Genomic DNA, 26,651 nt, shown 5'->3' on the forward strand with positions numbered 1-26,651 from the left:
GAATCCATTTTCACTCCTTTGGGGGCAGTGTTGTCCCCATGCATGTCCCAGTGTAACACAACAAGTGACAAAAGAAGTACTGAAAGAATTCCAGTATGAACAAAGTTATTATAGATGGAATAAATTCATTTATTCAATAACTATTAAGTGCTTGTGCAAGTACATGATTGGAAAGTTGTAACAAAATATATAGAATATGGAACAGACAAGTTATGGAAAATTCAGAAGGTCCAGAGTAGGCAGATAGGTCTAGGGAGGTTGTGTGTGGGCATGGGAGTTGGGGAATGCTTTATGGAGTGCCTGGACCTTGAAGGTTAGATAAACAGAAGAACCAGGGAGGGAATTCAAGTTAAAGAAACAATTTGAGCAACAGGATTGGAGCTGGAAAAGGAAGTGTATGAATATAGTTCATGAAAGATGGGCTGAAGGGGAATCAGAATATAAAATTGGAAAAGATTTCCTGGGGAAGGCCAGATGAGGAGGGCCTGGAATGCAAAGCTAAATAATTTGAACTATAGACAGAAATAAACAGTGAAAGTTTTTGAGTAGGGAGGTGATTAGAAATTGAGGGATAAGATGAGGCAAGGACATTAATTAGATTGTCACAGTAGTTTAAGCAGCAGGTAAGTGGATTCTGTACTAACAAGTGTAATGAAAGGGAAGTAGGAGAGGATTTACATCAGAAGTCTTCAACTCATAGCTACAGGAATATAAGTAATGCAGTAAGCCGTAGGAACCGGGTGGGGACTCTGGCGATCTAGATAGCTCTGTCTTAGCTCCAGCAGATTGTTGCCTTCCTAGAATATTGTTCTCTGAGAAATCTGGTCAAGAGAATCCAGAAATCCAGAATTGTTTATTAATTTGCCCATTGAAAAAGTTGGCATCGGGACTTCCCTGGCGGTCCGGTGGTTAAGACTCTGCACTTCCAATACAGGGGGCGTGGGTTCGATCCCTAGTTGGGGAACTAAGATGCCACATGCCGTGTGGTGCAGCCAAAAGAAACCCAAAAAACAAATAATAAAATGTTGGCATCTAACTTAAAAATTTTAAGCATCTTCTATGAGCCAATCAAAATACGCCTGTGCACCAAGAGTGTGAATTTTCAGCATCTTTTGTAGTGATACAGAATCCACTAGAAAGGGGGGAATGTCAAAAACTGGATATTCTTTTTGGAAGCTGTAAGTGGGTTGAGGGGCTTAAGCACCCAAAAAAAGCCAATGTTCTTGGCAGTTGGAGATCACGGGCACAACCTTCACTTAACGTTTAGTCTACCAATATTTATCTGTTGAGCATCAACAAGGCACGGGAGATACAACGGAACAAAGCAGACAGTCCCCTTATGCTCCCGTGGAGCTTATATTCTGGTGGAAAACACAGGCAAATAATAGGTCAAGTGCAGTTAAATGCTGTGGTGAAAATTGGACTTCCCTGGTGGTCCAGTGGTTAAAACTCAGCACTTCCACTGCACGGGGCACAGGTTCGATCCCTGGTTGGGGAAATAAGATCCTGCATGCCATGAGGTGCGGCCAAAAACAAAAAACAAAACAAAAAAACAAAGCTATGGTGAAAATTAAGTAGGGAAGGAGAGAGGGAGTGCTGGGGCAGAGGGGGAGGAATTGTCATTTCACTCAGAGAGGGCCTCTCTGAGAAGGGACATTTGTGCAGAACTCTGAAAGAAATGGAGGAGAGAGCCGTGTGAGGTAGAATGCTCCAGGTAGGACTGCAGCACTGGACTGTGCTTACTGATTTATAGGTTGTGGTTAGGATTTTTAAAACAAAACTGGGGAGGTTTTATATACGTCAAGGTGAAGTTTGGTGGAAATAATGCAAGTTTCATTACCCATGAAATAAGTGAATGCTGGACGTTTTTTCCTTTGAATAATAAGGTAAAAAGAGGATGTTGCACAAGTGAAGAATGTAGTAGTCAAATTAAGTGAAACATGTGCATGTGTGTGTAAATATATTTGCTAGAATGGTGCAAAAAGTCTGGGGTGTCAAGTAATGGGAAATGAGATAAACAAGGTGAAGCAATTGGTGGAGGGTGTTAACATCTATTAAGTGCTTTTTCCATGACACCTTCCAGGCACTGTACTGAGTGCTTTATATATACTACCTCAATTCAAAAAATAGTAGTTTTTATGGCTACCATCCCCTTTTTACAGATAAGAAAACTGAGTTTTTTATAAGTTACTTATCCAAGGATTCATAGCTAGTGTGGCAGAGCTGTTATTCAAATCCAGTCTCTGCTTTTGACCCTGTTAAGAAAAATTATCCAAAACTTGGAAATAGGCAACAGTTATTACTAGGTGTCCGTTTGATGTAAAGCAGGCCCACCTAGCTTGGGGATTATCTGGTTTTCCAGGGGGTGTGTACCTTTGTTTGATGTCCTTTTTACTATTGCTTTGGGTATTTTACAATTTGGTAAGTTTGCCTTGTAAGACATTAGGTGATTTTATATCTATGTATTAGAATGCAAATTCATATCATTCTTGCCTGGACTCTTGACTGATGATACTCTTTTTCTAGAATTCTCTATTGAACCAGTTTTAAATCTTATTCATTCTCTTATTAATTAATAGGTTGAATAAAATCTTTGACATGTGTTTACTTTATATTTTTATGAGTCATGTTTTCATTTTTAAAAATTATACTTTAACAACCCCTGTGGTACACTGTCTTTTGTTGATCCATTTATTTATTCATTCAAAAAATATTTACTGAGAGTCAGAATTTAAACTCAGGAAGTCTGACTCCCGAATTGGAGCTTTAGACAGTGCGCTAGCGTGGTTCTAACACCGTGCCTCCCTCTGGCTAGCATGGTATCTTGCTTCCTCTTTCCAGCAAATGTCTTTTACTTTTAAAGAGCTGTCTACACCTGCATTACCTGGGATCCTGTTAGAAATGCTAATCTCAGGTCTTTTCACAGACCAAATGAATTAGCATTTGCATTTACACAAGATCCCCAGGTGATCTGAATGCAAGCTAAAGTTTAAGAAGCACTTGTTCACACAGTGCTGCCCACTTCTTTCTCAAGACACTTTTCAGTCATCCTACTTGATCTCTTAGCAGCACCTTACCCTATTGACCCATTTCCTATTTCTTAAAACACTGTTTCCACAGTGCTTGGGACACTGCCCTCTCCTAGCGTTCCTCTTATGTTTCTGCTAGCTTCTTCCTGATCCTTTGAGGTACATCTTCTGGCCCATTCCTCAAACATTAATGTTCCTCCAGTTATGTATCAGGCCCAGCTTTTTACTTACTCTGCCTGGGCCACCTTATCCACTCCCATGATTTTAATGACCACCGTTATGCCTGTAGCTCCAGCCCACGATCTTTTTCCTGAGCCTCAGAGCTGTGCATCCAGTTGCCTCCTGGATGAACATTGTCACTTGGATGGTCCACCAACTTCTTAACGTTTCCAAAATGAATTCAACCTGCTTCTCCTATTTCACTCAACTGTCCAAGCTCCCCCACTGCCACTACCCTAATTGAGGCCTTTGACCCCAAGGTTTTTACAACAGAGACTCCCTGACCCTGGTTTCCTTTCCTTAGTCCATTCTCCATCTTGAAACTGGAGTGATCTTTCTAAATAAAAAGTTTGGTCCAGTCTCATGTCTCAGTTCATAACTCTTTAGTGCCCCTCCATAGTCTTTAGGTTATCGTCCAGATCATCATGATAGCCATTGAGACCCCTTTGCCCCTTTCCTTACTGCCACTCCCTCCCCAAGACAGATCCGCTCTGCCTGTCCACCATAAACTCCCTGAGTTTAGAGATGGTGTCTGTGTAAATCATCACTGTATCCCTATTGCCTAGCAGAGTAGAGGACACAAAGTTAGGACTCAATATATACTAATTTATCCCTATAAATTTTTGAATGTTCTTTTTCTAGCCCCAATTCATTGATTACCCTTCTTATCAAATGAGGTGCTTAGAGAGGTCTGGTGATTTTGTCCAGAGAGCAACCCTGCCCCCACCTGGCAGCAAGAGGCACTGCCTCACTTAACGGATGAGGAGGTATGCAAATAACCGGTTCTTTGCCAGGAACTGGGAGATAAGACAGTAACTTAAGTTATTTGATAACAGAATTTCCTGGTCTCTGGGGAAGATGAGGATGTTGATGATTGTAAGGACAGGCTTACAAGCTGTGTTTGTGGACCTGAGTGAGGAAAGTTTGGGACAGGAAGAGATGATGGGGAGTTAGTACAGATAATATCAATTCTAGGCCTTTTGGCTAAAATGAAGTGTGGTATCTGTTCTTATCAGTTTAATATCTATGTCCTTTACCTGAGGACAACGTATTACATTGAGTTTTGGAACAAGGAGATAGAATAGGAGCTTGTTTTGTCAGCTCCATGCATCAACCTGGCATTGCAGTACTTCTAGGAATAGTGTACCCCTTTGGGGATATTTAGTTGTTAAACAAGAGATTTGTTAGCTATAACTTTGGTGAAATTATGTTTCCCTTAGAAAGAATAAGCATGATAAACTATGGCAACTGGATTCATTAGTTAAGGATTTGGTTATGGACTTGTAAGAGGTACTATAGACCATATGAAGTAGTCCAGAACTAGGCTAACAAGCATATATGTTAATTCAACAACCAGTAATTACTTTATGTAATGGCAGAATATAGCAGTGGTCACCAAACTATTTTTTAAAATTAATTAATTAATTAATTAATTTATATTTGGCTGTGTTGGGTTTTCGTTGCTGCTTGCAGGCTTTCTCTAGTTGCGACGAGCAGGGGCTACTCTTCGTTGTGGTGCGCGGGCTTCTCATTGCGGTGGCTCCTCTTGTTGAGGAGCATGGACTCTAGGCGCGCGGGCTTCAGTAGTTGTGGCACATGGGCTCAGTAGTTGTGGTTTGTGGGCTCTAGAGCGCAGGCTCAGTAGTTATGGCGCAAGGGCTTAGTTGCTCCGTGGCATGTGGAATCTTCCTGGACCAGGGCTCGAACCCATGTGCCCTGCATTGGCAGGCGGATTCTTAACCACTGTGCCACCAGGGAAGTCCCACCAAACTTTTTTGATTGCTCTCTATCAGTTAAGAAAAAAACTAGAGGGAATTCCCTGGCAGTCCAGTGGTTGGGACTCTGCGCTTTCGCTGCTGAGGGCCTGGGTTCAGTCTGTGCTCCGGCAACTAGGATCCCGCAAGCTGCACAGAGCAGCCAAAAAAACCCCCCAAAAACAAAAAAACTAGAACACCCTAATAGATGAAGATTTTTTTAGGGTAAATTATATTTTATGTACATTATCAATTATTTGAAAAGGTAGAAAATTTTTCAAAGGATGAAATATAAATAGAAGTTCACATGTTTTCTTTATAAATCATTGTATTGGCTAAGACGATGCATGAAATTAGAATCCTGGGTTCATCTTACGCTTTCTGATGAAGGCCAAGTCATTTTGTCTGTTTGGTGGTTTAGTGCTTCTTTCATGGTGGATTCTTTTTGGTGGCCATTAATGTGTGATGCAGAAATCTTCGGCTCTGTGCACTCTCCCGTATGTCTGTCACCATTCTCTGCCCCAGGCCTCATTGCCTTTGATCTTCTAGTCCTTTCCCTTCCGGTCCTCTAATCAGATGGCCAGGCCATTGGCCATCGACCTAGAATGTGTATATATTCTCACCTTGGGCTATTTCTCCTTCTACACAAGGTGGATCATCAGGTGTATAGCTGGCAGATTTTCTGTCTCCACTGTCTTTCAAGACCACTTCTGAATGTGACTGTCATCCGTTTTCAGTTGGCACTCATAAGTTAACCCATCTGTAAATCATGCTTGGGCTTTTACTTCCTCCCTTAGCATGTTATACAAGACATTCCTTATGACTATGGGTTCTTTTGCACAAGGGGTGGGGATGCTTTTAGATGTATGGTGGATAGCAAGAAGTCTGGGCTACGTGCTCGTGCAGTTTGCTTGTGTCCTCTGGTTCTGCTTAGTCTTGATTCTGGAGGTACCATTTCCATCTTTTGAAAGACTGCTGCTGGTCTGGTCTGACTGTTTGACTTAACAGGTCCAACTTATAATGGCAGCAGTTCTGACATAACTCATAACTCATTATGGGAGCAAGTCTGACAACCGACTCATAATGGGAGCATTTCATGGTTACTTAGTGTTTCATTATGAAGTATTCCAATAACAGGCTAAGAGTTTTTTCTCAAAGGCATGTATTTCTCTGTTGTGGACAGCCTGGCCTTGCTCTAGAATTTCAAGCCCCTGCTTTGCCCATTGGGGCTTGCCATAGGCTCCACACTGCATGTTTTTCCACCCTCTTAGGTCTCTTGGATGTTATGGCCTAAGCGGCAGGGCTTCGTGCATTGCAGCTTGGACCTGCTGCAGAGCCCTTTCCTACTCTGGGTTGCACTCAAAGTTGGCAACTTACCATGTCATGTGGTGTATAGGTGGGAGCTTTATTTCTAGGAGTGGATAAGATAGGCATCATCCACACATCCTTTCTGTCTTTTATGGTGGCACTAATCTCTGTCCCTCTCCCCTTACTCCCTAGGATATGGTCATTTCTTTTTATTTACTATCATGGCTGAAGAGTGGGGGAATTTCAGAGATTTCTGCCTTGCCTTTCCCACTATGATAGCTCTTCTCTCTTAGGTTAAGGACCCAAAGTAGAGGTTATACCAACTCATGAGTATATTAGTTCCACTAAACACTTGGGGACTGAAGAAATTACCTCTTCTGATGGGAATCATGATGATGCTTTGGGTCTCTAGGCATCAGTGTCAGCTCAGATCCTGTGTCTAAAATGCTGAAAATATTTGTACATTCTCCTTTTCCAAATGTATAGTCATCTCAATAGATGATGAGTTCCCTTTTGGGAAGAACTGGGAGAGTCATTATAGTTTCATGATCCTTCCCCTGGGGACTTGGTTATCTCTTCAGTAACTGAGTTTTGGATGTGAAAATTGGCTCAGATCCAGGAACTAAGGAAGAGATTTTGGCACCATTTATTTATTTATTTTATTAAAAAAATTTAATTTAATTTATTTATTTACACAGCAGGTTCTTATGGTTATCTATTTTATACATATTAGTGTGTATAAGTCAATCCCAATCTCCCAATTCATCCAACCACCACTACTCCCCCCGCCACTTTCCCCCCTTGGTGTCCATACGTTTGTTCTCTATATCTGTGTCTCAACTTCTGCCCTGCAAACCGGTTCATCTGTACCATTTTTCTAGGTTCCACATATATGCGTTAATATATGATATTTGTTTTTCTCCTTCTGACTTACTTCACTCTATATGACAGTCTCTAGATCCATCCACATCTCTACAAATGACCCAATTTTGTTCCTCTTTATGGCTGAGTAATATTCCATTGTATATATGTACCACATCTACTTTATCCATTCGTCTGTCGATGGGCATTTAGGTTGCTTCCATGATCTGGCTACTGTAAATAGTGCTGCAATGAACATTGGGGTGCATGTGTCTTTTTGAATTATGGTTTTCTCTGGGTATAGGCCCAGTAGTGGGATTGCTGGGTCATATGGTAATTCTATTTTTAGTTTTTTAAGGACCCTCCATACTGTTCTCCATAGTGGCTGTATCAGTTTACATTCCCACCAACAGTGCAAGAGGGTTCCCTTTTCTCCACACCCTCTCCAGCATTTGTTGTTTGTAGATTTTCTGATGATGCCCATTCTAACTGGTGTGAGGTGATACCTCATTGTAGTTTTAATTTGCCTTTCTCTAATAATTAGTGATGTTGAGCAGCTTTTCATGTGCTTCTTGGCCATCTGTATGTCTTCTTTGGAGAAATGTCTATTTAGGTCTTCTGCCCATTTTTTGATTGGGTTGTTTTTTTAATATTGAGCTTCATGAGCTGTTTATATATTTTGGAGATTACTCCTTTGTCCGTTGATTCGTTTGCAAATATTTTCTCCCATTCTGAGGGTTGTCTTTTTGTCTTGTTTGTAGTTTCCTTTGCTTTGCAAAAGCTTTTAAGTTTCATTAGGTCCCATTTGTTTATTTTTGTTTTTATTTCCATTACTCTAGGAGGTGGATCAGAAAAGATCTTGCTGTGATTTATGTCAAACAGTGTTCTTTCTATGTTTTCCTCTAAGAGTTTTATAGTGTCCAGTCTCCAGTCCATTAGGTCTCTAATCCATTTTGAGTTTATTTTTGTTTATGGTGTTAAGGAGTGTTCTAATTTCATTCTTTTACATGTAGTTGTCCAGTTTTCCCAGCACCACTTATTGAAGAGACTGTCTTTTCTCCAGTGTATATCCTTGCCTCCTTTGTCATAGATTAGTTGACCATAGGTGCGTGGGTTTATCTCTGGGCTTTCTATACTGTTCCATTGATCTGTGTTTCTGTTTTTGTGCCAGTACCATATTGTCTTGATTACTGTAGCTTTGTAGTATAGTCTGAAGTCAGGGAGTCTGATTCCTCCAGCTCCGTTTTTTCCCCTCAAGACTGCTTTAGCTATTCGGGGTCTTTTGTGTCTCCATACAAATTTTAAGATTTTTTTGTTCTAGTTCTGTAAAAAAATGCCACTGGTGATTTGATAGGGATTGCATTGAGTCTGTAGATTGCTTTGGGTAGTATAGTCATTTTCACAATATTGATTCTTCCAATCCAAGAACATGGCATATTTCTCCACCTGTTTGTGTCATCTTTGATTTCTTTCATCAGTGTCTTATAGTTTTCTGAGTACAGGTCTTTTACCTCCTCAGTAGGTTTATTCCTAGGTATTGTTTTTGTTGCAGTGGTGAATGGGATTGTTTCCTTAATTTCTCTTTCTGATTTTTCGTTGTCAGTGTATAGGAATGCAGGAGATTTCTGTGCATTAATTTTGTATCCTGCAACTTTACCAAATTAATTGATAACCTCTAGTAGTTTTCTGGTGGCATCTTTAGGATTCTCTATGTATAGTATCATGTTATATGCATATAGTGAGAGTTTTACTTCTTCTTTTCCAATTTGTACTCTTTTTATTTCTTTTTTTCTCTGATTGCCGTGGCTAGGACTTCCAAAACTATGTTGAATAATAGTGGCGAGAGTGGACATCCTTGTCTTGTTCCTGATCTTAGAGGAAATGCTTTCAGTTTTTCACCATTGAGAATGATGTTTGCTGTGGGTTTGTCATATATGGCCTTTATTATGTTGAGGTAGGTTCCCTCTATGCCCACTTTCTGGAGAGTTTTTATCATAAATGGGTGTTGAATTTTGTCAGAAGCTTTTTCTGCATCTATTGAGATGGTCATATGGTTTTTATTCTTCAGTTTGTTAATATGGTGTATCACATTGATTGATTTGCATATATTGAAGAATCCTTGCATTCCTGGGATAAACCCCACTTGATCATGGTGTATGATCCTTTTAATGTGTTGTTGGATTCTGTTTGCTAGTGTTTTGTTGAGGATTTTTGCATCTATATTCATCAGTGATATTGGTTTATAATTTTTTTTTTTTGTAGTATCTTTGTCTGGTTTTGGTATCCGGGTGATGGTGGCTTCATAGAATGAGTTTGGGAGTGTTCCTTCCTCTGCAATTTTTTGGACGAGTTTGAGAAGGATGGGTGTTAGCTCTTCTCTAAATGTTTGATAGAATTCACCTGTGAAGCCATCTGGTCCTGGACTTTTGTTTGTTGGAAGATTTTTAATCACAGTTTCAATATCATTATTTGTGATTGGTCTGTTCATATTTTCTATTTCTTCCTGCTTCAGTCTTGGAAGGTTATACCTTTTTAAGAATTTGTCCATTTCTTCCAGGTTGTTCATTTTATTGGCATAGAGTTGCTTGTAGTAGTCTCTTAGGATGCTTTGTATTTCTGCAGTGTCTGTTGTAGCTTCTCCTTTTTCATTTCTAATTTTATTGATTTGAGTCCTCTTCCTCTCTTTCTTGATGAGTCTGGCTAATGGTTTATCAATTTTGTTTATCTTCTCAAAGAACCAGTTTTTAGTTTTATTCATCTTTGCTGTTTTCTTTGTTTCTATTTCATTTATTTCTGGTCTGATGTTTATGATTTCTTTCCTTCTTCTAACTTTGGGTTTTGTTTGTTCTTCTTTCTCTAGTTCCTTTAGGTGTAAGGTTAGATTGTTTATTTGAGATTTTTCTTGTTTCTTGAGGTAGGCTTGTATTGCTATAAACTTCCTGTTAGAACTGCTTTTGCTGCATCCCGTAGGTTTTGGATCATTGTGTTTTCGTTGTCATTTGTCTCTAGGTATTTTTTGATTTCCTCTTTGATTTCTTCAGTGATCTCTTGGTTGTTTAGTAACGTATTGTTTAGCATCCATGTGTTTGTGGTTTTACGTTTTTTTCCCTGTAATTGATTTCTAATCTCATAGTGTTGTGGTCGGAAAAGATGCTTGATATGATTTCAATTTTCTTAAGTTTACCAAGGCTTGATTTGTGACCCAAGATGTGATCTATCCTGGAGAATGTTCCATGTGCACTTGAGAAGAAAGTGTAATCTGCTGTTTTTGGATGGAATGTCCTATAAATATCAATTAAATCTACCTGGTCTATTGTGTCATTTAAAGCTTGTGTTTTCTTATTAATTTTCTGTCTGGAAGATCTGTCCATTGGTATAAGTGAGGTGTTAAAGTCCTCCACTCTTATTATGTTACTGTTGATTTCCTCTTTTATGGCTGTTAGCAGTTGCCTTATGTATTGAGGTGCTCCTGTGTTGGGTGCATATATATTTATAATTGTTATATCTTCTTCTTTGATTGATCCATTGATCATTATGTAGTGTCCTTCCTTGTCTGTTGTAACATTCATTATTTTAAAGTCTATTGTATCTGATATGAGTATTGCTACTCCAGCTTTCTTTTGATTTCCATTTGCATGGGATATCTTTTTCCATCCCCTCACTTTCAGTCTGTATGTGTCCCTAGGTCTGACGTGGGTCTCTTGTAGACAGCATATATATGGGTCTTGTTTTTGTATCCATTCAGCGAGCCTGTGTCTTTTGGTTGGAGCATTTAATCCATTCACGTTTAAGGTAATTATTGATATGTGTGTTCCTATTACCAATTTCTTAAGTGTTATGAGTTTGTTTTTGTAGGTTCTTTTCTTCTCTTGTGTTTCCCACTTAGAGAAGTTCCTTTAGCATTTGTTTTAGAGCTGGTTTGGTGGTGCTGAATTCTCTTAGCTTTTGTTTGTCTGTAAAGCTTTTGATTTCTCTCTCAAATCTGAATGAGATCCTTGCCGGGTAGAGTAATCTTGGCTGTAGGTTCTTCCCTTTCATCACTTTAAATATATCATGCCACTACCTTCTGGCTTGTAGAGTTTCTGCTGAGAAATCAGCTGTTAACATTATGGGAGTTCGCTTGTATGTTATTTGTCGTTTTTCCCTTGTTGCTTTCAATAATTTTTCTTTGTCCTTAATTTTTGTCAGTTTGATTACTGTGTGTCTTGGTGTGTTTCTCCTGGGTTTCTCCTGCCTGGGACTCTCTGCACTTCCTGGAGTTGGGTGGCTCTTTCCTTTCCCATGTTAGGGAAGTTTTTGACTATAATCTCTTCAAATATTTTCTCAGGTCCTTTCTCTCTCTCTTCTCCTTCTGGGACCCCTGTAATGTGAATGCTGTTGTGTTTAATGTTGTCCCAGAGGTCTCTTAGGCCATCTTCATTTCTTTTCATTCTTTTTTCTTTATTTTGTTCCACGGCAGTGAATTCCACCATTCTGTCTTCCAGGTCACTTATCCGTTCTTCTGCCTCAGTTATTCTGCTATTGATTCCTTCTAGTGTAGTTTTCATTTCAGTTATTGTATTGTTCATCTCTGTTTGTTTTTTCTTTAATTCTTCTAGGTCTTTGTTAAACATTTCTTGCATCTTCTCGATCTTTGCCTCCATTCTTTTTCCGAGGTCCTGGATCATCTTCACTATCATTATTCTGAATTGCTTTTCTGGAAGGTTGCCTATCTCCACTTCATTTAGTTGTTTTTCTGGGGTTTTATCTTGTTACTTCATCTGGTACAGAGTCCTCTGCCTTTTCATTTTGTCTATCTTTCTGTGAATGTGGTTTTCCTTCCACAGGCTGCAGAACTGTAGTTCTTCTTGCTGGTGGACGAGGCTAAGAGGCTTGTGCAAGCTTCCTCTTGGCTACTATTTATTGTGGTGACTGTATTTAGCCTTCTGCTCCTTTCTTCTTTCTTTCTTCAGGTTGTAGATGTTCAGCAGCATTCTCGGCTTCCTTGACTTCCCATCTATTTTCCCCCTAGGGATACCTTTGTTTATTGTATCTACAACTGTCTTTGATGGGTCAAGGCCCCAAGGCTAACCCTCCAATCTTGCCATTCTTATGGTAATTACAGCTTTCTGGCTTCTGGCAGTTAAGCAGTGCTTCTGTTTAACCTCTCCTGTTTTACTTGATTGGGGATGGGCAGGGAGTACCATCCCCATACATCTCATCTTAAGTAGCTCAGCTCTGTGACTTCCTCTCCTCCACCATAGAGGAGAACCACCCCTGAACTTCTTAGTGATGCTGATACCCCTCTCAATAGATGGCTTTGGTGAATATTGTGTCCTCTGGGCCCTTTCTTGGAACACAATTCTCTGGTGGGTCTTCTGGCCTCACCTGATATATCCATTCTGGCATGCCTGCTTTCTTCAGCCTGTTTATTCCTTCCTCTACCACCTACTAGGGCAACTCAGGCATATCTCTTTCACTCAGCATAGGCCATTGCTTTCTCAAAGCTTCTACGAGCCAACATAGAAGTGATTTTGCCCCACCCACTGGAATCCTTGCCAGGGGTTGAGTCCTGGGTCCCAAGAAAGTTCCCTGAAGTCCTTGGATTCTTAACCAGTGATCATATCCCTGGTCCCCAAGTGCTTAATGGGATTGATATACTTGGAGTTGGAGTAACCCCCACATTGAGTCTTTGGCCTGGGAAAGACAAAGTAGAAATCTTTGAAACTGCTCGGTCCCCACTCCAGCGACTTTCTTACTTCCCATTCTCTCTTCAACCCATTGCACTCAGGGTTCTGTCCTGGATTCACTTGTTTTCTCACTCTGCCTAGACCAATTTATCCATTACCATGACATCATTAACTATACATATTCCGCCATCTCCCAAACTTCATCTCAATCCAGGATCTCCTGAACTGCAGACCCTTGTATCTGACTGCCAGACATGTTCACTGAGATGGTTCATCAACATCTGGCTCAACTTGTCCAAAACTGAATTCATCATCTTTCCCCACAAATCTGTTCCTTCTCCAGTGTGCCCTCTTTTACTCAGTTGTCCAAGACAGACATCATCCCCACTGCCTCCATACTGTAAATGCCCTCCAGCTGAAGACTATCAGGAACATACTTGTATCAGAGCAGGTTGGATTTATTACTTGTTACAGGAGGAAGAACACACACCATGGGGGGGAGGGTGTTAGAAAAACTTACAGGATTTGGGCTGGTGTTAGGTGATTTGGGTGAGGGTTTAAGCTCGTGGGGCTTTACTCTGGGTGTTTTCAGGAAATGGGATCATTTTATTATTGGATATCTTAATAAGTCTTATCTAGAAAGAGGGAAGACTACAATGAGGCTAAATCTGTAATTGGTAAAGTAGCAGCAGTCACTCATATTAGCCAGGATAGAGAGATGTTTGGACTTTGTGATTTGGACAGTGTTCACGTTTTCGTTTGTGTTTAGACATGATTATGTGAATGATCTTGTTCTGGTTTTTTCTTCATCCACCATGACCACAGAGTAGCCTTGTCTGATGTTATGTTCAACATGAGAACACCAAGGCCTAGCAGTGAGGGCCAGGCCAGCTTCTGGACATTAGTTCTGGACTTTCCTCTTTCTCAGTACCCTAGTTCAAGCCCTTCACCCCTGGATTTCTGCTAGAGATTTCTAACCAGGTTCCCTGGCTCTGACTCTACCCCCTTCTAATCCATTCTCCACATGATAGCCAGAGTGATCTTTCCAAATAAAAAAGCTGATCTCAGCTCAAAATCCTCCTCCTTTGCTCTTAGGTTAAAGTCTGTTCCTACTGTTACCAGGCCCTTTCCAGACTCTTGGACAGCAATACTGTAGAAATGAATATCATTTCCACAAGACTCTCAGGCAAGCAAAGCTTTTTATTAAAAGAGATAGCTTGTGCACAAGGGAGAAGGCAGGAAAAAAAAAAGAGCCAGCTCCCTGAGTAGAAGGGGCGAGTTGCGTTTATAACAAAAGGGAGGGTTTGTCTCATGATGACTGATAATTTCCAGAAATCATCAAAGCTCTTTGATCAGCAGCAGGTGGCTCCAGGTTGGCTGTCAGGAATAGGGAGTGCTTCTGTGAGGGGAAAGAAATGCATGAGAATTTTCTGCAAGAAAGCACAGGAACAGATAAGGTTAAAATTTAAAGTTGAGCTTCTTGTCTTGTGGCAGCTAGGTTAGTGTAACAGAGATAAAGTTAATCTTTTATTCATGCGAGCCTGGTTTTTGTCTCTGGGACTCAGGCCCCCGGGCCTTTGTTCTTTAGCTTGCAAGGCCTGTTTTGCCCAAGGCCGTTCCTTGGTTCTTTTCCAAAATGGCTGTACCCTTGTCTTTCTGTCTCACTACCAACAGAGCCAGCAAGGCCCAGTTTCCCTTTTCAGTTTCAATAACACCACTCCTTCCCACCCCCTCGCTCTACCTGACCCCTTTCTGGCATATACTCCCTGAGGTCAGAAATCTTGTCTGAATAATTTATTACTTTATCCCCATCATGTATAACAAGGCATGTCACTATAATTCATTGATTACCTGCTCTATGCTATGAAGTAAGCTCCTGAAGAGGTTGTTAGAAGAAATACTTTTGAACTTTAAACAGGTTCCTCTAACAGGAGTCTTTCTGGGAGGATGGCAGCTGCTCCAGGGAATTGGTCTGCCCTCTCCTGGCAGCAAGAGGCACTGCCTCTATTAGTAGAGGAGTAGGAATAAGCAAATGAGCAGTGCTCTGCAAGGAGCAGGCGTAGGATGTTCACCTGTAGGGCAAAAATTCAATCTGAGAACAGAATTGCCTTATTTCCTGAACCGTGGAGGAATGTGACAGTGGGAAGCTCTCCCAGGGAAGGATTAGATTGGTTTTTGGAAGAGCCAAATATGTGGAATTTTAAAAGGAACAACTTTAAGGCTGCTTCTATGGCCTTGCGTGAAAGTTTGGGAAGCAAAGCCTGATGAGAATTTTTCACGTTTTTAATTGAAGTGTAGTTGATTTACAATGTTGTGTCAGTTTCAGGTGTACAGCACAGTGATTCAGCTACATGTATACACACACACACACACACACACACACACACACACACACATGCGTAGATACATTCTTTTCAGATTTTTTCCTTTACAGGTTATTACGAAATACTGAATATAGTTCCCTGTGCTATACAGTAGGTCCTTGTTGGTTAGGGAATCTTAATTATAGGTTGTTTCTTTGGGTTTTGGCCTAAGATCAAGGTTAGTATCTGTTCTTATCATTTAACATCTCATAAATCCTCTACCTGAGGATACTTTATTTATTTTATTTTATTTTTAAAAATAATTTATTTTATTTATTTTATTTTTGGCTGCATTGGGTCTTCGTTGCTGTGCACGGGCTCTTCTCTAGTTGCGGCGAGCGAGGGCTACTCTTCGTTGCGGTGCGTGGGCTCCTCATTGCAGTGTCTTCTCTTGTTGTGGAGCATGGGCTCTAGTTGGCCGGGCTTCAGTAGTTGTGGCTCGTGGGCTCTAGAGCGCAGGCTCAGTAGTTGTGGCGCCGGGCTTAGTTGCTCCATGGCATGTGGGATCTTCCTGGACCAGGGCTGGAACCCACGTCCCCTGCACTGGCAGGCAGATTCTTAACCACTGCGCCACCAGTGGTTAAGACACTGATCAGGGAAGTCCTGATCAATTGAATATATGATGTCATCTATCCAAGGGTAATACGTTAAAAGTACTTCTCTAACTCTTCCATAACTTGATCTGCTGTATCTCTGGTGTTTCTCTCTTTTTTTTTTTTTAATAAATTTATTTATTTATTTATTTATTTATTTATTTTTGGCTGTGTTGGGTCTGGTGTTTCTCTTTTAATACTTGGTTGCATTAGAGAGAATGGCTTGCTGCAGTGTTGTTCATTTGTCCATTGTGAGTATGAGATACTTTTCAGATATTTTCATTTCTCTTCTTCTAAGAGAAGGCTTTGGTTGCGTTTCCTTTACTCTTTCTGGCTTTTATCCCCCCTCACGTTCCTCACCCTTCACTAAGACAGCTCTGACAGTTCTTTTCAGCAGCCAGTGTCCCTTCTGCAGGATTTGTAGTAAAGTAATATTTCAACATCACTTCTTCTAATAACAGCTGCCAAGTGGGCCCCTTTGGTTGGGGCAGCCTCCTTCTCTGCTTTCATCTCAGCTGCACTTTGGCTTCCAAATGCTTGGTTCCTTCACTTCAGCCATCATCCATTTTTCAAATGGCTAAACTCAAGGCTGATGGGTAGTTTAGAGGCAGAGCCTGAATGCTTTTTTTCTGGGCTTTTTGGAATCATGCCTTCAGCTTTGGCAGCGTTGCCGTGTCTGTTGGACAGTCTCCTAAGTTTCTAACTATCCTCCCATCTTTGCTCTGTCTTTGGAAATCTTTTTTTTACACACTGAGGGGAAAAATCTTCCATATCTTTTGGCTAAGATCAAGTAATCCTCGCTTGTTGGGAAACAGGTGTCATGAATTTTTGTAACAGGTGATTAGAAAGGAACTTTCTCTGTACACTTGGCCCTGTGAACTTCAGGGCCCCACCCCCATCTTCTGAGTTAGTGTAAAGTCCTGAAGACTTGTGGCCTCATTATTTGTCCTTATTGGCCTCTGGACTCTTTTTTTTTTTTTTTTTTTTTAATTTATTTATTTTTGGCTGTGTTGGGTCTTCGTTTCTGTGCGAGGGCTTTCTCTAGTTGTGGCAAGCGGGGGCCACTCTTCATCGCGGTGCGTGGGCCTCTCACTATTGCGGCCTCTCTTGTTGCGGAGCACAGGCTCCAGATGCGCAGGCTCAGTAGTTGTGGCTCATGGGCCTAGTTGCTCCGCGGCATGTGGGATCTTCCCGGACCAGGGCTAGAACCCGTGTCCCCTCCATTGGCAGGCAGATTCTCAACCGCTGCACCACCAGGGAAGCCCGGCCTCTGGACTCTTGAACTACTTTTTTCTTTGCTTTGTCCCAGCCTTCTCTTGAAGGCTAAATTCTTGAACACATTATATACTTTGAATTCTATAGTAAATACTGAGTTTTATACTTAGCAACATACATTGTAGGATCTGAGGATCTCTAGCCACCTTCAGCCCTCTTTCTCTGCAGTCTTGCCCTGTTGCTTTTCTGTCCTCTCCTTCACCCAGATTTATTCTTTGTTTTATTTGGTTGAACAGTTACAAGTTTGGGTTTGTTTTCCTACATAAACAGCTTCATCTTGATACCATACGGTGTTGTTTAAATTCCTTTTCACTTTTATCCCTTTATCTTCACATGCTACTTTTGTTTTTGCATTTTATTTTTTTAATTAAAAAAATTTAATACAATTTTAAAGGTTACTTTCCATTTCACTTATTACAGAATATTGGCTATATTCCCCATGTTGTATAGTACATCCTTGAGCCTATCTTATACCCAGTAGTTTGTATCTCCTGCTCCCTCACCCCTATATTGCCCCTCCCTGCCACTGGTAACCACGCTTGTTTTCTATATCTGTGAGTCTGCTTCTTTTTTGTTGCATAACATTTACTAGTTTGTTGTATATTTTAGATTCCACATATAAGTGATATCATACAGTATTTTTCTTTTTCTGACTTATTTCATGTAGCATAATGCCCTCCAAGTTCCATCCACGTTGCTGCAGATGGCAAAATTTCCTTCTTTCTTATGGCTGAGTAGTATTCCATTATGTGTGTATATATGTGTACGTGTGTATATATGTATATATCACAACTTTTTTATCCATGTATCTGTTGATGACACTTAGGTTGCTTCCATGTCTTTGCAATTGTAAATAATGCTGCTGTGAACACTGAGGTGCACATTTCTTTTCAAATACATGCTACTTCTGTTGAATTGTTTCTAAGAAGGGAGCAATTTGGGTTGATTGATAATAGTTCATCCACTCATTTACCAAACACTTATAAAGTGCCTACTATGTGCTACCCCTGAGCAGGCACGTCCATCAACAAATAGCACAAGGCCCCTGCCACTTGTCTTGAAGTGCTGACACTCAGACAAGGAAATGTAATGAACAAATGAGACGTGAATTGTAGAAGAGATAGGTGCACAGTGGATGGAAAGTAATCCTTTCGGGGGAGTTGAGAAAAGCTATCATTTGAGCTAGGTCTGGAAGGAATAGGAGCTTATGAGGCAGAGTGGCAGAACAGGAAGGGCAGAACACAGAGGGAATGGCATGTACAAAGATGCAGAGGCCTGACAAAGCTGGCTGTGTTGTGGGACTAACAGGTGTTTGAAGGCTGATGTTGCTGGAGGGTGGTCCCTGTGGCAGGTGTGGTGGGTGATAAACTTGGGAAGGTAAGTTGTTAGCTTATTTACCGCATGCAGGAGGGATTTGTTTCATCTTTCTGGAGCCATGGGGGGCTGTGAGTGAGATACTATGTGTATGTATGGGGGTGTTATGTTGGACTATCTCAAGGAGAGTGTCTGACCCCACAGTTCTTAACTTTGAGCTTTCATGCTGGTGATAAAGTCTGTTCACAGTCCCTGGTTGGCACTTACTGGCATGCCCAGGGCACCCTGGACTTCTTATCATCATTGAGCACAGGTCTGAACTCCAACCTCTACCCGCTTGCCTGGGGTGAGGGATGGGGATGGGCTCTGGTACGAAGAAGGCAAGGGGAATGGCACAGGATGAGCCTTTTCACTCTCTTGGCTCTCCTTTGGTACCTTTTCTATTTCTTCAGATCTCGGCTTCTGCTTTCTTCCAAATACACAGCTATCTTGGCTTCCAGCCCAGGTGGGAGAGGGAGAAAGAATTTATTTCCTTCAGCACCTCTCTGAAAATAACCCAGCTGGCACTGCTCAGGAACAAGAAGTTCCTGAGAGTGTTGGCACCTCATGGTGTTGATGTCCGGCAGTCCCTGCTGTGAATTGTCTCACTCTCAATCCAAGGACCTCTGTGGGGAGAAGTTGGGTGGTTTTCAAGGCCTCTGCAGTACCAGCTGCCTCCAAGGCCTAGCATAGTGAAGGGGTAAGGGAGGTAAGGGAACCATGTCACTGTGGGGAGATTGGGCTAATGTGTGGGAGGCCCTGCAAGGTGGGGAAGATTCTGGCCATGGCATCTTCTGATCTGGTGTAAGGAAAAGGTGGGTGCCTCTAACTGAGGCCCAGCCCCAGAATGTTGTCAACCCCGAGGTTGTCCATCCGTCTCTTCTGGATGTCAGATTCCTAGCTGCCCGACATCCTGGGGCCAGAAAGTGGGGGTGGGGTAGGGTAAGATGGGGAGTGTCAGCAACTGTCCTGTCCAAACAGATTTATCATAAAATATCATGGGGAAGACTAGATTAGGGTTAATTCACTAAAGTTAATAAAGCACAGTACTAAAAAAAAAAATAAATAAATAAAGCACAGTACTGTAGTGGGCACTCAGTAAATAGTTGCCGCATGATGAATTAATTGAACTAAATTCAAGATATCTTGAAAGACTGGGAGTAGCCCTGCGGGGAATCGGAGGTCTAGCGCCAAGTCCCAGAGGCCTGAGAAGACTAGGTCTGGTGGGGGAAAGGGCTGAGTTGAGTTTGGTTGGCTCTGAGAGTACAAGTGGCCATGCGAAGTTGGGAAGACCAGGCGGTGGCCTGAGCCCTGGGCCAGGGGCAAATGGAGGGTGGTGTCCAGGGAAGTCACAAACTTTCGGAGTGGGCAAAGAAGGGCCTCGGGAGCCCCCGCAGTGCTGGATATCCCCTTTACGCCCACTTTCCGGCAGCGCGAGGGGCCAGCGGCGACCTGAGGCGGGACAAAGCACAGACCCCGCCCACCTAAAGGTGGCTACGTGCTCAGCCTTCTTTGTGTCTGAACTTTAGGGCTAGACTGTTCGAGGTGAGGAATTGGACCACACAGCCGTCAGAAGCGAGTTCCCAACATTATTCCCTCGGCCGCCGCCCACCCTTTCAGTCCCTGGAATAGCAATCCAGGATGTTCCACTTTAAGGGGCGGGCCGGGGCGGGGCTCCCGTGCCCAGTCCCGGAGACCGCGCCCGCCCGGCCGCAGACGCGGTGGCGGAAGCTGAGCGGAGTCACGGAAGCCTGGGAGACTGTTCTGGGGCCGGGAGGTCCGGGCAGGTGTCCAGCCACCAGCTGACCGCAGGCTGCGTCTTGTTGCCGGTTTCGCAGGCACCATGAGCCAGGACGCCGAGGTGGACATGAAGGAAGTGGAGCTGAACGAGCTGGAACCCGAGAAGCAGCCGATGAACGCGGCGTCGGGGGCGGCTGTGGCTGTGGCCGTGGCGGGCGGCACCGAGAAGAATGGTCTGGTGAAGATCAAGGTGGCCGACGACGAGGCGGACGCGGCGGACGCGGCCAAGTTCACAGGCCTGTCTAAAGAGGAGCTGCTGAAGGTGGCAGGCAGCCCCGGCTGGGTACGCACCCGCTGGGCGCTGCTGCTGCTCTTCTGGCTCGGCTGGCTGGGCATGCTGGCGGGCGCCGTGGTCATCATCGTTCGGGCGCCGCGCTGCCGCGAGCTGCCCGCAATGAGCTGGTGGCACAAGGGCGCCCTCTACCGCATTGGCGACCTTCAGGCCTTCCAGGGCCGCGACGCAGGCGACCTAGTGGGTGAGTCCGGGGCTCCCCCACCCCCACCCCCACCCCGCGCTACCCTGGTTTAACTGGTCACCGGCTTCGACCCCTGTGCCGATTGACCCAGGTGGTTCTCCACCCTTACTGGAACTGGTGACCGCCCCCTGGGACGTAGCCCCTCCTTCTTTCTTCGAAGGAAACCGCCCCCCACTCCCTCTTTCCTGAGGGTGGCTGACTCAGCATCCTCCCTTCCCCCTCCCGGCGCCAGTAGCCTATCGCAGCAGGTTTCTGAAGCAATGTGCTAGTCTCCTTACATCAGCTTCTCTCGTGATCCAGCCTCACCGCCCCCCACTCCCTTCGTCTCGGGGAGAATAGGGGCGATCAGGGGCCTCAGAGAGGCGTCACTTTAAAACTCTGCTTTTCCATTTCAGGCCTGAAGGGGCGGCTTGATTACTTGAGCACCCTGAAGGTAAAAGGTTTTGTGTTGGGCCCAATTCACGAGAACCAGAAGGATGACCTCACAGGGACCAACTTGGAACAGATCGCCCCCACTTTTGGCTCCAAGGAAGATTTTGACAGTCTCCTGCAATCGGCCAAGAAAAAGAGTGGGTGTCCTAGAGCTCGCAAGGAAGCAGCTAGGAAGGGCTTGGCCTTCTGGCCAGAGGAAAGGCCGGATAGCTTTATTGTCTGGTTTATTGCTGAGTGGCTCAGAGTTTTCCTAGGGCAGGTACAGGGGAGGCTTGTTAGGCTTCAGCCTAAAATGGACTTGTCAGGTGGTTCAGAGACTTTCTATACTTGGATGTGCAGTTATTTAACTTCTGGGCTTCAGTGCCCTTATTTGCAAAATGTAGGTTTTTGCTAAATCAGTGGTTTTAAAACTTGTAAAAGAGTGGATCCTTTTGAAAAAAAAATCCAAGTAAAATCTTTTCTTACATTAAACAGGGTTCGCTTTGGGGGTGAGGGGCCCAGGGCCTCATAAGCTCAGCCTTCTCTGTTACTCTACCCTCCCCCCGCCTCCCGCCCCGCCACTTGCTCATATCTCTGTTTCAATGGAATGAGTTTTGCCAGGGTTCAAATCTAAGCTTTTGTACCAATACATAGGAAATACTCTGCCGACTTATATTTGTTGATTTCCTCCTTTCCCCTCCCCCCCAGAGTCTTTCTATCAACTGCCTCCTCCTCCATTGTTCTAGGCATCCGGGTCATCCTAGACCTCACTCCCAACTACAAGGGCCAGAACTTGTGGTTCCACTCCACTCAGATTGACACTGTGGCCACCAAAGTGAAGGTGAGTGTGTTGGTGCTTATGGCATGTGGGAGCGGGACGCTGGGGCTGTTTGGTCCTTTCATAGCAAGCTCTATAAACGTAGCCCGGTGCCAGCCAAGGGGCCCCTTGCTCCTTGGAGCCAAGCAGGCATGCTCCTCCCACAGGCAGAAGGATAGGCAAGCATTGCACCCCTATTTTTGTTTGTTCCTTTGCTGACCACTCGTTTTCCTTGTTTCCCTGACTCTGAGGGTGACAGTGCCAGGAAGGGAATTTCTCAGATGTGAATTTTCTTCCTTTTGGGAGAGGAAGCCCTTTCTCTATGGGAATTCTGTCCTGTCTGGTTTCCCTTTTCTTATTTGATGTGTTTTGGAGTGGAGCCCAGTCTGAAATTGTAAGCTCTGGGGTCTTCCTATGTGTCTGGGAGTATGCTGAGTACTTTGTATACCTTCTTTAATCCCCTGTGTAACCAAACAAGGTCCCTGTCAGTATCCCTGATCTGTAAATGAGGAAGCTAAGGTTCAGAGGTCTTTAATGTGCCCCGGGATTTGATGTTCCAACTAATCTTATCTCTCTAATCTGCCTACTCTGAAGGCCTAGGCTCAAACTCTGTACCCTGCAGGCTGGGAGTGGGGCTTTGAATGTCATCCCAGCTCCTAATGCCTGGGTTCTAGGACACTGACCAGTTCAGAAAGGGTAGAACAAAAATGGAGGCAGACTCTGACACTTTGCTGGCAGCCGTGATTCTGAGGTAGAATTCTGTAGTCCCAGCATTTCAGTTGACTCTTGGGGTCATTCGGTTCATTCCTTGCTACTTGCTGGAAGACCCTCTAAAAGTTACTGAGAAGGGAATGTTTTCAGATGGTGTGGCATGAGGTGTGGTAGCCTCAGATGAAGATGGAGACTAGAGGCGAGAGCACGTGGATCAGAGAGAGAAAGGGGAAGAGAGGGGCAGCAGGAGTGGGTTCTGTGTCATGTGCCCCGTGAATGCCAGGGCTTCAGGCCTGGGCCTGTTCTGCGGAGCTGTCTTCTCTTTTCAAATCTTTGGCTAAACTGCCCTGGGGCTGTGCTTTGAATTTCACTTCCTTATCCTTGGTCTTGGCTCTGACTAGCTCTTTTACTTACACCCTCCCCAGGCTCCAGGAAACTGGGAGAGGAGTAAGTATACTCTTCTTGGGATCTTGGTTAACATTTTAGGTCCCATCTCTGCTGCTCTCTGATTGTGGCCTGGGGCATGCCTCCTTGCTTCTCTGACATTGTTTCCTTATCTGTAAAACGAGTATACGAGCATTCCACACATGCTAAGTGTTAAATGAAGTTACATGTATGAACACGCTTTGCTCATAGGTCTTTTCTGTAGGGGTCAAGGGTAAAGCTTTGTGATTCACCATGAGGAGGAGTAGAGAAGTAGAGCACTATATCACTAAGAGAATCAATGATAGGTTAGAATGGAAGGGAACTAAAGGCTACAGGTTTTTAATAGAGGCAAGAAAGTGAGACTGTTCAAGGCAAGTGACTCTCCAGAGGCCACGGGAGAGTACATGGTAGGCAAGATTTAGTGTGGGCTGAGCCTTTGCATCAGAGTGTTGATATCTTTCCTCTGTTCTTTTGCCTCCCTCCTACAGGAAGCTCTGAGGTTTTGGCTGCAGGCTGGTGTGGATGGGTTCCAGGTCCGGGATGTGGGGAATCTGACAGTGAGTACCCTTTCCACGCGAGAAGCAGAGCCTGGGTGAGAACAGAAGCACCCGCCAGGGCCTGATAGTGTTCCCTGCTTCTTGCCTCTGCTCTTTTCCTTCTAGGATGCGCCTTCATTCTTGGCTGAGTGGCAGAACATCACTAAGAGCTTCAGTGAAGATAGGTGGGTACCAGGCCCTGGCTTCCCTAACTCAGCTCCTTTGTGGGAACCCCTCAGTGGAGTACTAGCCCCAGGAAGCGGAGCGTTCCTAGTCCAGAAAGCCTTCTTCCTTTCTTGCCCTGTGCTGACCTTGACTCCTGCCCTGCTCTGTGCAGGCTCTTGATTGCAGGCACAGACTCCTCCGACCTTCAGCAGATCCTCAGCCTGCTCGAGTCCACCGAGGACCTGCTGTTGACCAGCTCTTACCTGTCAACTTCCACTTTCACTGGGAAGCATACAAATTTCCTGGTCACCCAGTATCTGGACGCCTTTGGCAGCCGCTGGTGCAGCTGGAGTGTGAGTACCACAGTGGTAGGAGAGGGGGCAGGAGGCCTTTGGGAAGAAGGGAGTGTCGGCAGGTGGAGGCAGAGGCGGGCCTTGAGGTTCACCAGTGATTCCATTCCTGCAGCTGTCTCAGTCGGGGCTCCTGACTTCCTTCGTGCCACCTCACCTCCTCCGACTCTACCAGCTGCTGCTCTTCACCCTGCCAGGGACCCCAGTTTTCAGCTACGGAGACGAGATTGGCCTAGAGGAAGCTGCCCTTCCTGGACAGGTATCACTTGCTGCCTGCCCAGCACGGTGGGGGAGGCTGCGTTCGTCCGTCACGGTGGTTCTGTGGCTGGTGGTGGACAAGCAAGAGCCTTGGGGAGGCACGTGCGTTGGATTGCTAGTCGGCCACCTGCTCAGCCGCTGTGTGGCCTTGGCAGGTTATTTCACTTCTCTGACTCTTGGTCATCTCTGCCGTGATACTACTTTTTTTTATAGGGCAGTTAGGACTGAACGAGGGCGTATTTTAAAATGCAGTACCTGGCTCCTGGTAGAAGTTTAGTATGGTAGCCATCGCCTGGTAATTCGTTCATTCACTGGACAGCGGGTACTCTGTGTTGGGCTCTGCTCTCCAGGAACTCAGAGTTGCGTGGGGGAACCAGATGAGTAAGAGAAGTACACGCAGCGAGTGCCTTGGTGGGGTAAGACCATGAAGGCACCCGGTTAGCTTTAGCCACGGGGTTGGAGGTTGACACCTAAGCTGATATTTATAGAACGCGTCATTCACTTATTCCACAAAGCTTTATGCAGTAATTCCTATACGCTATGCTTGGAGGATACAGCGGTGCACAAAAGAGCTGGAGGTGGTGAAATTAGATAGTAAGCACATATGATAAAGATGCCAGGTGCTGATATATGCAAGAAAGCAGGGTAAGGGGCCTAGAGAGTAGGGGATGTGGGCGGTTTTATATCAAATGGCCACAGGAAACCTGATGGAGGCACCTGAGCGGGGACCAGAGGGCAGTGAGGGGCTAGCTTGTGGCTGTCTGGGAGAAGCGCCCTCTAGGCTGAGGGGACAGTGTGTGTGAGGCCCTGAGGTGGGGGAGGTTATACTTCTGTGGGGCTGGAAGCGGGAGGAGGAGTTGGAGAGCGGCCCAGGTCTTTTCCAAGTCCTGTTTTCCCTGCCTTTTAGCCTGTGAAAGCCCCGGTCATGCTGTGGGATGAATCCAGCTTTCCCAACACTTCAGGACCTGTAAACACCACCATGACTGTGAAGGTAAGGGTTTTAGATGGGCAGGGCCTGATCGGCAAGGGGTGAGGGCAGGTGGTTGGTAGGAGTTTGCGCCCGGGGGAGCCCTTCACCCCTTTCTGCTGTGTCCTTATCACTTTACCGTTTGCAGGGCCAGAGTGAAGAGCCCGGCTCGCTCCTCTCCCTGTTCCGATGGCTGAGCGATCAGCGGGGTGAGGAGCGCTCCCTGCTGCACGGAGACTTCCACGCGCTCTCCTCGGGGCCTGACCTCTTCGCCTATATCCGGCAGTGGGACCAGAACGAGCGTTTCCTCATAGTGCTCAACTTTGGGGATGTGGGCCAGCCTGCCAGGCTGGGGGCCTCCAACCTGCCTGCCGGCACCAGCCTGCCAGCCAGTGTGGATCTGCTGCTCAGCACCCAGCCAGGCCGCAAGGCGGGCGCCCCTCTTGAGCTGGAGCACCTGAACCTGGAGCCCCACGAGGGGCTGCTGCTCCGCTTCCCCTACGTGGCCTGACCCGGGCCCCCCACCCTTCCCTTCCCCTCCCCAGGCCCTTTGAGTTCTGCTTTCTCTCTCTCTCTTCCTCTCTCTCTCTTCTTTTTTTTTTTTAACTGTTACAGATGAACCCCAAAATAGGGTGTTTTCTGGTTTCAAATAAAAGTCACCCCTACCTGGTATGGCCTCGTCTCCCCTCAACCCGCTGTCAACGGCAGGAAACTCTCTCCCCTTCTTCCCCTCTCCCCCACTGGACCCCCCCAAGTGACCAGGACCAGAGAGGAAGGGGCCTGTCGAGGTCATAACAGCAAGGTGGCGTCAGGACGAGCTAGCATCCCGCCTCCTCACCCGACCTGGAGGTCTCGGCTTCTGCTGACTCTTCCTTACCTCCTCAGCAGTGGTCTCCAGCCAAGCATGGTCACTTTTCCTGTTTTGCGGACTTCACCTTTCTGGGAGAAAAAGTGGGAGTGGGGTGGCCTGTTTTCTAAAAGGTACTTACAAAAGATGCTGCATGTTCTTCATTCAACAAGAATTTATTGTGTGCTCAGCATGTGCCAGGAGCTGTTCTAGTCCTGGGGTCACAGGAAGGAACAGTACAAAGATCCCTGTCTCCTTGGGGCTTATAGTCTCGTGAGGAGATGGAGAAGAAAGAAGATGTATAAAATTAGGAGTATGGTGGACATGGTGGTAGTGTTCAAAGAGGAAAAAGTAGAGCAGGGAAAGAGGTAGGTTTGTGGCATGGGGGGAGTTTGGGTGAGGGCTAGAGGAGGCCTCAACAAGGAGGTGACATTTGAATAAAAGGTCTGAAAGAAGGGAGGGA

General features: G+C 44.8%; 1 protein-coding gene, 1 non-coding gene and 1 pseudogene across 2 annotated transcripts; all 3 read left to right on the forward strand.

Annotated features, from left to right (window-relative positions):
- The first annotated feature begins 4,212 nt into the window (after nt 1-4,212).
- Nucleotides 4,213-4,400, forward strand: LOC137772721 (U2 spliceosomal RNA). The gene has a single exon (XR_011075526.1). It is a non-coding gene; the product is annotated as a U2 spliceosomal RNA (small nuclear RNA).
- Nucleotides 4,401-15,349: 10,949 nt separating this feature from the next.
- Nucleotides 15,350-15,557, forward strand: LOC137772743 (U2 spliceosomal RNA; annotated as a pseudogene).
- Nucleotides 15,558-20,122: 4,565 nt separating this feature from the next.
- SLC3A2 (solute carrier family 3 member 2) lies at nt 20,123-26,013 on the forward strand. The gene is made up of 9 exons (XM_068555195.1): nt 20,123-20,700; nt 21,096-21,269; nt 21,858-21,952; nt 23,554-23,622; nt 23,728-23,786; nt 23,939-24,119; nt 24,232-24,375; nt 25,282-25,365; nt 25,490-26,013. Exons 1-9 carry the CDS (start codon nt 20,268-20,270, stop codon nt 25,850-25,852), a joined length of 1,602 nt encoding a protein of 533 aa, XP_068411296.1. The 5' UTR covers nt 20,123-20,267; the 3' UTR covers nt 25,853-26,013.
- Nucleotides 26,014-26,651: the final 638 nt, after the last annotated feature.

This window comes from Eschrichtius robustus, chromosome 11 (genome assembly GCF_028021215.1).
Source record: "Eschrichtius robustus isolate mEscRob2 chromosome 11, mEscRob2.pri, whole genome shotgun sequence".
NCBI lineage: Eukaryota > Metazoa > Chordata > Mammalia > Artiodactyla > Eschrichtiidae > Eschrichtius > Eschrichtius robustus.